This window comes from Acartia tonsa, chromosome 11 (assembly GCF_053477335.1).
Source record: "Acartia tonsa isolate MP-2025a chromosome 11, ASM5347733v1, whole genome shotgun sequence".
Lineage (NCBI taxonomy): Eukaryota > Metazoa > Arthropoda > Copepoda > Calanoida > Acartiidae > Acartia > Acartia tonsa.
The window spans coordinates 21,335,804-21,346,245 of NC_137270.1; the positions used below are offsets into that span (position 1 = coordinate 21,335,804).

The window sequence follows — 10,442 nt, forward strand, 5'->3', positions numbered from 1 at the left end:
TATCTTTTGTTTTATTTATATGTTCTCATTTTATATCTCTATATTGTCTATTTCTTTTCAATTTAAACAAGGACGACAACATCCATTAGTAGCGAAGTTCAAAATTATGGATAAATATCCGGAAAAAATAACTATAGAGCAGTTTCATAAAAAAAAAACATTAAACTAAAAAAAATTACGAAGCCTTGTAAGATTTATAATATGAAAACCCAGGATCTAGCACCGAACCAATAAGCAAATATTAATGAAACTTTGTGGAGATATGTAAATATGTAAATTCTTAACTTATTTAATCCCTGAATATATCAGCAGACTATCTCGAATAGGAGTAAAGGAAATCATAAAAACTTAAAAATCTAGGAATCGAACTAGCACCCAACCAATCGGCAAATCTCAATAAAACTTAATAAAAGTATGCAGAATATTAAGGTATTTAATCCCTACATAATATCAGCCGTCTATCTTGAATAGGAGTTGAGAAAATCATGAAAACTTAGATATCGATCTAGCACACCAATTGACTGACGAATCTTAATGAAACTTGGTGAAAATGTGAAAAATATTAACATATTTAATCCCTGAAAATTTCAGCCTTCTATCTTTTTGAGAAGCCGAGAAAATCACGTTTCTGCCACTTCGTAATTGACGGGCAGACGGACGGACATTTCGAATTATAGAGTAGCTTTGCTACTAAAAACTAATATAAGTTACTTTAAATTATATTTTTAGAAAATGATAAAAACTTTTGAATCTTGACAAAATTTTATTGAAAATCAAATATTTATAATGAACCTAGTAAAAGTGTCTGACTCTGATTATAACGTAAAAAAAATTAGCCAATGAGAGGCCAGTATACACTGTAATTGACCAATGGTAAAATTTATAGTGGCCTCTCTTTGGCTATTTTTTTTACGTCATAATCAGAGTCAGACACTTTTACTAGGTTCATTATAATTCTTTAAAAATCTTAAGAAATGAAATATCACAATTTACATATGGAATTGTTATTCATCGCATCGTGTTATAGACAAATTTCCGCAGACATTAAAATAAAAAAATATAAACTTAAAACTAGTTTTGTTAGACCCGAGGAGCCAAAGGCCCGGCCTAACAAAACAGGTTTTGATTTTAAAATTTTTGTATTAATATTTGTGGAAAATTGTCTATAATACGATGCTATGCATGATTTTTCAGTATGGCTGAGAACCGGCTGCAATCAAGCGTATATTGATCGGTTTGGAAGCCATACTGGAAATGACTTGTTTAACCACTGAGATGAGCAGAGCATCCTTGCTCGAGCTGAGCCTTCAGGCACTCATACTCCTCAATCATAGACAGATACCCAACCAAAACTTCCATCTCTTCGTCAGAAAAGTTGTTGGCACAGCTAAATAAGAAAAACAATAAATGAATAACTTAAATCTGATTTTAAAAGCGAAGCTTTTCTATAATTAGAGTCGGTCCGTACGTCCGTAACGGTTAGCTTTTTTCGTTAATTTAGGCATGTTAGGATTGTCCTATCGATTTAAATTTTGCATAGTAATTCCTGTAGTAGTTGGGTACGATTTCAAAAGCGTAGCAACTCTATAATCGTTACCAGATTGTCTGTACGTCCATTCTAAACATTTGATTTTAACTTTTTAACACCAATTTTTATGTGATATAATCATCCGATTGATATGATTTTTGGAATACTGATTCCTAGGACAACAAAGTACTTTGTTATAAGCGTATTATCTCTATAATCAAGTTCTAAAAATGTAAGTATGTCCGTAAACAATATCCTGTATTTAAGCAGTTTTACAACAAAATTACTCACAATTTTGTTTAAACTTGTTTCAATTTATATTCTGATTATTCAGTTATGACACCCTACAAGTGTAAATATTTTGATAGACCCGAGGTGTTAAAGGCCCGGGCTAACATAACATATGATTTTTATTTTAATATTCGTAGAAACCTGGCTATATTCCGATTTTCAGTATGGTTTGGAACCGGTTCTAATCCAGCGGAGATTAATCGGTTTCGAAGCCATACTGGAAAAAATGTAAACATACGGGTGGTTTCCATAGACTTCAAGGGCTTGTTCAGCACAAGTTCCAACAGACTCATCAGTGATATTGGCTGTAATCTCAGCAGGAAGTGTGGCAAGATCAGCACCAATGACCTCCTTGTTGAAAGCTCCAGCCTCCAGGTCCAACCATCCCATATTTGCCAGGTAGCAGGATTCAACTGAAGACAAGGAAGCTTTTATAGTGAATGTGAAAAAAGTGACGTCATAAAATGCAAATAACCATGGATAAGCCAATACACATTTTAATTGTACAATGATAGGCAAGTATACAATCTAATTGACTAATGGTTGGCCAGTTTAAGTCATTTTTTATAGGCACTATAAAAATCTTCGAAGATAAGAAATAGACAATAAACAATCCTTTGAAGTTTGAATTAAGACAACCAGTAAGAAAAAGTTACTAGTATAATAAACAGCCTGAGATCCCCTCCCTCCTTGGATGAAATACCTGCATAGTCCTCCTCGAGACGGCCAAGGAACTCTTCCATGGTTGGGCACTCGTCAGCATTGCGCATTAGGTTGTCACGCATCTTCCTGCCAGCAGCCTCTCCCTCACCACATGCACCATGAGCGGCCAACAGCTTAGCTCCAAACTATATTTCATATTTATTTTAGTTAATAACCCCCTCCCTCATTTTTTAATGAATCGAAAATAATTTCATCCCTTAACCCCGCAGGGCTACCCAGTACTTAATATAAAACTAACCTAATCTCACTGCTTAACAAGGAACTTTGTGTAAAAGCTCCAAAAGATGGAATAATAACCAGGTATCAAAAGGGATAAGACAATGGCTGATAAATTTATGTACATTCCCAATGATGATACACAAAATTAAACTTTCTTTGGATTACAATTAATGGTTTAAACTTTTGGACACTCAACTTAATAAACCAAACAATCATATTCAATAAAAGTTTCCAAAGTTCTTAAGCCAATAAATGAGAAATGTTATTTCAAAACTTTGGGGACTAGTGTAATAAACAACCCGATGATACCACCCTCCCTAATTAAAATACTTACACCAGTATTGGCTGCACATGCCATCAGTTCCTCTGACATGTAGACAGATCCAACCATCATGCTGCACAATACTACAAATCTCAACATTCTTAAATACAAATAGTTTTTATTAGCACATGCTATCAGATCCTCTGACATGTAGACAGATCCAACCATCATACTGCACAATCCTACAAATCTCAACATTCTTAAATACAAATAGTTTTTATTAGCACATGCTATCAGATCCTCTGACATGTAGACAGATCCAACCATCATACTGCACAATCCTACAAATCTCAACATTCTTAAATACAAATAGTTTTTATTAGCACATGCTATCAGATCCTCTGACATGTAGACAGATCCAACCATCATACTGCACAATCCTACAAATCTCAACATCCTGAAATATAAATAGTTTCATTAGCACATGCTATCAGATCCTCTGACATGTAGACAGATCCAACCATCATACTGCACAATCCTACAAATCTCAACATTCTTAAATACAAATAGTTTTTATTAGCACATGCTATCAGATCCTCTGACATGTAGACAGATCCAACCATCATACTGCACAATGCTACAAATTTCAACATCCTTAAATACTAATCGTTTATCTTAGATATTTAAATCTAGTGGCAACAGAGGGAAGTTGGGGAGAGGGATTTTTCTAGGGGCAATTTCTTTTGTGAGGGAGAAGGTACCCTTTCCTGAAAAGTCATAAACCTTCCCTGGACCTTGATCCTTTGATACAAACACACAGATACACGGACATCCTGTTACTTTTATATAGGTATTATGGATAAGTAGACATAGAATGCATAGTGGAATTATATAGAAGTACGTTGCTCAGTATATCCAAGAAATTTATAGAAGCTTGTCACAAAAAGACAGTTGATGTCAATTGGAGACTCTTTACTAGGCATGGTAAACTTAAGCAGACGAGAAGATCCATTTTAACCAAATGAAATCGCCAGAGCATTTTGGAGAGATAGGCCGATATAGTGAGTAATAGTGTGTACAGGATTAATGTCATGGGAATCGTCAAAATAAAATTCCGAATAATTCTTATATAGAAGCTCTTTTCTCTTGTGAAGTTAAAGACGGTCAGAGTGACTTTTGTAGAGAAGCTTTGCTGAAAAAAAATACCTGAATGTGTTTCCGTGAAGATTTCCAAAGAAACTGATGTTGTAAGATATTGATTTGCATTATTTTATATTCATAAAATAAATAAAAACAAGTGTTAGAGCTATTTCTGCAGTGGCGTGCGAACCGAAGGGGGCATTTGGGGCAATCGCCCCCCCCTAGCAACCAAAACGCCCCCCCCTGCCCCCCCCTAGCCACCGCCCCCCCTGCCCCCCCCTAAATGTTGAAAAATGCCCCATTTTGCCCCCCCCTGGTCAATAAAAATGCCCCTTTTTGCCCCCTACCCTACAAAAAGCAAAACTATCCCAGTTTCAAAAAAAAGATTAAGAAATACTCCAAAAAAAATTTTTTGGCGCTTCGCGCCAACCAGACAGTTACTATTCAAACAGCAAATTTTTTACCAAATTTTTAAATTAGTGTAGAAATTAGGTTATAATCTTTTTTCACTGAACATAACAAACCAGGTAATAGGAAGTATTTTATTTTGTATAATATAAACTTTTTACCAAAGAAATTTTGTACATCCCCAATGATGATACACAAAATCACAAACCCTTATTTAGAATACAATTAGTGGATGAAATGTATGGAAACTCGACTTAATTAACCAACCAATCAAAATTCCATTAAAGTCCCCAAAGTTGTTGAGCCAACGAATAAGAAAATTTTATATGAAATATTGGGGACTAGTGTAATAATTAGCCCAAAAACCCCTCCCTCCCTGCATATTTGAAGAAAAAAATTTGCGCTTCGCGCCCTTCCAAACGGTTTCTGCTTTTTATCACATTGCATTGTATATTGTGTTTTTATTTCTTTAAAAACATGTGTAAACAACAAATATTTAATCAAAAAGTTATTTTATATAAAAAAGAAACAGCGTTGATATTTATCTAAGCTTTTTTCTCAACACTGTATGTCTGTCTAAATGAATAACTATATATGATGTCATTTTATTTTCAGGATAAGTTTATCATTTTTTTGTGTACATACCCTTACAAAAAGACATTTTTTTTTATGGCAATTTTTATTAAAAACCATTAAAACTAACTACACTCTATATTCCTAACCTGATCAAATACGCCACTCTTGTTGTCTTTAATTGATTTTAGTTCAAAGGGGGAGTAAATATTTTAGGTGCGCTTCACGCACTGCCCTTATAAATCCTTGGAAACACCACTTAATCAAAAATTAACAGAGTTTTAAAGTGCCATTTAAAGAGGGTAGGATATGTTGATATAACTTTTTAGCTTCTCTATAATTCACTATGGCTGTCAGTACGTAATGCTAAGGGGGAAATGTGATTTTTTCAACTGCAATTAAAGATAGAAGGCTAAAACTTAATGTTAACATTCCCATCATTATGGAGTATAATTAACTATTAAAAATTCATGGAGGTTGGACTGCTTTTCAGGACGTTTTGGCTATTTTTGTATCTTTTAAATTTCAGGTATAGTCCCTTTTGTGACATTGCCTCTTAAGGTGCATTTCGTCGTATTTTCACAGTAGCTTTTCACCTATTTATAGCTCCTGCGGGGCCAATTGCCTAACCCTGCAAGGAAATCACCTGACCTAACTTAACCTAGAATAACCTTTTAAAAGCTACTATGAAAATACGACAAAATGCCCCTTAAGAGGCGTTGCCACAAAAGAGACTATACCCTATATTTCTAAGAGATTTTTATATCTGTAGATGAAAGGACAAGTAATTTTTTTGTGGATTATAATATTTAAAAAAATAAAATTTCTCGCTGATTCGAGCATCCAGTATGTAATTTACTTTGACTGTCATCACACAACATACAGAAAAAAGGATTTGTGACTTTTTCTACCTAAAATATATATTTATTTCAACAGATGCTCTTTAAATTTACTTGTCTGTATTCTTATTCATGATTTTTTGTGCTTTGCTACTTAAAGATGTTGTCATCCTTGTTGTCATACAATAAATAAATATTTAAAATCAGTTTTACATATTAGGTTAATTTTTGGTAAATTATTTCCAAAATGAGTGTTTTTATCTCCCCCCCCCAAAAAAATTTTGAGGTTATTCATCCTTCCTGCTGAGATTTTATAACATCCCCTTCCACCCATAAAAAATGTTTTGTGGTGGGGGGGGGGGGGGAGGGGAGGTTAAATTATCTTCTGTACTTTTTTTTCAAAGATGCTTTCTAGCTCCCTTCCCTTCGGTCATTGCAGGGTGGGGAGAAGGGATGGGGGAGAAGAGATGAGGGGGGGGGGAAAGATGATGTGGGATATAAATGGGAAAAAGGGATGGGGGAAGGGAAGGGGAAGAAGGGATAAGAACTAGAAGGCCCATAATCAAATAATCCCACCCCTTAAAACGCCCTTATTTAAAATTAGTATATATAATCAAAATGCCCCCCCCTAAATCAAAGTGCCCCCCCGGGGCACTTTGATTTAGGGGGGGGCAAAATTTTACAAAATCTTCAAAATGCCCCCCCCTAGACAAAGTGCTTCGCACGCCACTGTATTTCTGATTGCAAATCTTTTCTTTGTATAAAGAAAGGCTGTAACGGATGAATAAATCGTAAATAAATAAATAAGAATAATCCTGCAATAATTGGGTATAATTAATATTTTTTGCCGGCATATACTCTATTTTAAACAGTTAATATCAAAATTAAAATTTTCATATGTTACATTTTTTGGTTTTAAAATACAGTGGACGACGAGTATTATATACAGCTTTCTGCGCGCGGATATTAAAATTAAAAATGATACGATAAAAAAAACAGTTTTGTTAGACAACAGGGGCTGATATATACTCTAAAATTTATATTTTAATATTTGGGAAGACTTTCTGTAATACGATGCTATACATGAATTTTCGGGATGAAGGAAAAGTGTATTTCTGTTTAAACTATTTTATTTGTTAAATTGATTTGTTTCGTTTGATAAGCATTTATAATGGTTGTCTTCCTTGTTAAATTATTTTAGTGTACATAAACGTAAATAAGTATTAAAAGTCAGCAAGAAATTTCTGGAATAGGAAAGATTATGAAGAAAATTAGTGGCGTGCTTAGATTTTAGATGGCGAGGAAAGGAAAGGGCATCTCTTCCTAATATCTTGTTTTAGTGGGGTCCTCTGCACTCTTTTGATTACAATCATTTTCCAGTATGGCTTCCAAACCGATTGAAATCGGCTGGATTAAAGCTGTTTCTCAGCCAAACTGAAAAATAATATATGGAGAGCATTGTCTTACTGCCAATATTCCATGAATATTAAAATGAAAATCATAAAATTAAAACCAGTTTTATTAGAGCGGGCCATCGACCCCTCGGGGCTGGCAAAACTAAGGACCCTTCACCGACAAGGTAGTGTGAATAACCCCATATTTTTTTTTTTGGGGGGGGGGGTTGGCTGAGGCTGGATTTTCTTAGACCACATCTCTGTGAGTGGTTATCCTACCTTCATATGCTAAAAATCCTGAAAGTCTACTATAAAATTAGATACCTTTAAACACACACATACATACATAAAAAGAACTTACAGAGTAGCGGAATAATATTTTTATTTCAAAACAAAATTTGTTCTTAGTAAAATTAAATTGCAATAAGAAATTCTTCAGTATACGTGGATAATGTGAGGGATTCTAGCATACCCTGATAAAATGTTTCTCTCAGCTAATGAATCTACCCATTGGCCAAATGAGGACTACATTAGCAAACTAAATTGGCCAATTCCCCTGCCATATTAACGTTGCTATATTAATTTTTATAGCTGATTCTTGTAGTTCAATATCTTAAGAAGAAATTTTGTATGAATAATATTATTGCATAGAAAATTCCAAAAAAAATCTTCAGAAATCCCAGAAAATTTTATATATATTTGTTGATATATTAAACAACTGTTATTTAAAATGCAGGATACAGGGATGGAGAATGAAAGAGACTCATAACTTAAGTTATCCCTTTACCTGAAAAAAAAGCTTTTTGAGAACTTTTAACTAGGGACCAGACTGTCGTTTAGTACCCAAAACTGTTACAACTCCTTAATTAAGTGAATTGTGCCAGGGATAAGGGATAGGAAACCTGGCCATAAATTAGGTCTCGGCCTGGTTTTGAAAGGGATCATGCAACTTTTACCATTTGCCTAATTTAATGACCTTACTGGCGGACGGCTCATATTGGCTATCGCTATAAACCAATAGTGTTCTGTGATTGGTTGATACAAAACAAGCCCAAATCACAGATGGCGGAAATTTTAGAAGCAGACAATTCTAGAAAAAATAATGATTTTGTCTGCTACGAAAAAATAAATATAAATGGTGTTAGATCACATTAGTTTAATTATTAAATCTGCTTAGTTAAACATTAAAAAAGGGCCACATAGAGAAAACAAAAATAACGGGATTATTTTTTTTGGAAAGAAGGTAGCTACGAATTTTCATTTGGTAGTTTATAAATTAGATGTTGTATTTTGAATTTTAAAAATTTAGTACGGAGTTGATACAACACCTTCACCCTAATTTTTGTACAATACAACACAGTACAGATATATCATTACATTATATCCAGTATAGTATCCAAAGAACTTGATAGAATGTTACCCAAGTGCATATTTATTTATTTATTTCGAATTTTAATTAGCAATGAAATTTTCAAATAAAATTTTTACTCATTAATAAAAATGCAAATAATACAAACTAAAATCTGTCTGAGGGAAACCCAACGATAGCTTTCTGACAGTTCAAATTACCAAAGTAAAAGATAAAAAATTTTGGGAGAGAAAAAACTTCATTTTAACAAAAGCCATTAATATATAGGTTTATAAAAAGTTATGTTTTTTACTTTAAACTAGCTACCTGAATTTGATTCTATACTTTATCTACACACACACACAGCTTTTTCATTAGCATTTTATACGAACCACTGCGCTATCCCAAAACTGGTTTATTAGGCTAGAAATAGGCCTAGGCTTGAAATAGGCCTGAAATAATATTTTCCTACGTTTCCCATCCCTTATCCCTGAATTGTGCACGCTATTGAGTTGTTTACAGCAAAGGCATTCTCCCTCATCTTATTAACATTGTCACTTATCTAAAATATAAGCCGGAAAAAAGTTCGAAGCCATTACTATACTAGAAAAAAATAACTATAAGCTCCATTAAAAAATAATAATGCTTTTGATGGACTGAAGTTGGATATAACTTTAATAAATCTTGCATTGATCTATCCATTTTAACCATGGATCAATTGTTTATTGTTTACACTAAAAACGTAAATGTGTGACGTAAATATCTTTGTTATCCTTTTAAATAACGAAGCTTTCTATGATTAGGGTTGGTCTGTCCATATCGTTAATTTAGGCATGTTAGAATTGTCCTATTGGATATTCTCGTAGTACTTAGGTACGTTTTATAATCTTTAGCAGAATTTTCATTTGTCCATTTAAAACATTATTGATTTTTAACCTTTTTTTGCAACAATTTTTGTGATATAAATAATAATTATCCTATCCATCTGATTTTTTAAATACTGATTTCTATTACAACAAGCTAATGCAATTAGCGAAGCATCTTATAATTAATCCCTAAAAATGTAAGTATGTCTTTAAACAGTATTCTGTATATACGAAATTTTTCAACAAATTCGAAATTTATCTACAATCTTGTTTGCAACGAAATATAAAGTGATAATTTTGCTACTTTTGTCATTTATAAAGAGAATGTCAGCTACTAAATATAAAGTTTAGAAATGAAAAGGCATAAAAAATTATTGAATCATTATTTTCCTTTTCCTTTTGTCAATCTCTGAATTTTTTCCAATTGGACAATTCAATAAATAAAAGTGGCTGTATAACATGTACACTAATATACTCTTATAGATATGACTATTAGATTACACTATAATTTGTTCTCTAAAAGCGTTACGTGTGTAACGTATTACAGACAGACAAACAGTTGAGGGATCCTAAGCTTATAGAACATGAAGTGCGTGTTAAAAAGCTTAGTATACGTGGATTAAGAAGATTGGCAAATGTGTTTATTTTCTTTTCTTTTTTACAATAACACATTTTCTAAAGAAAAAATGAATTTTTAAAGGCAAACCTTTTCTATAATCAGTCTCTGTACAAGATTGATACTAATTTCGGCAAAAATATGTTCCTATAAGATTTTTTTGGACACTAATTTCCTAACCACTAACCATATTTCCAGTATGGCTTCGAAAACGATTAAAATCCGCTGGATTATA

The 10,442-nt window shown here is 33.1% G+C and overlaps 1 protein-coding gene across 1 annotated transcript; it reads right to left on the reverse strand.

The window, feature by feature from the left end:
* Positions 1-703: 703 nt before the first annotated feature.
* LOC145331616 (uncharacterized) lies at positions 704-4,296 on the reverse strand. Its single transcript, XM_080176383.1, has 5 exons — positions 4,230-4,296; positions 3,096-3,183; positions 2,523-2,667; positions 2,058-2,232; positions 704-1,387 (listed from the first exon to the last, which is right to left on the reverse strand). The coding sequence occupies exons 2-5, from the start codon at positions 3,180-3,182 to the stop codon at positions 1,264-1,266; spliced, it is 531 nt and encodes a 176-aa protein (XP_080032509.1). The 5' UTR covers position 3,183; positions 4,230-4,296; the 3' UTR covers positions 704-1,263.
* Between the last annotated feature and the right edge of the window lie 6,146 nt (positions 4,297-10,442).

Excerpts from the sequence above, each read along its gene's own strand:
- LOC145331616 (XM_080176383.1), bottom strand. The coding sequence starts at position 3,182 with ATGTTGAGATTTGTAGTATTGTGCAGCATGATGGTTGGATCTGTCTAC. Across the intron at positions 2,233-2,522 it reads TCTCGAGGAGGACTATGCAG|TTGAATCCTGCTACCTGGCA; the intron begins GTATTTCATCCA and ends CCTTGTCTTCAG. Across the intron at positions 1,388-2,057 it reads GAAGTCTATGGAAACCACCC|CTGTGCCAACAACTTTTCTG; the intron begins GTATGTTTACAT and ends TTTCTTATTTAG.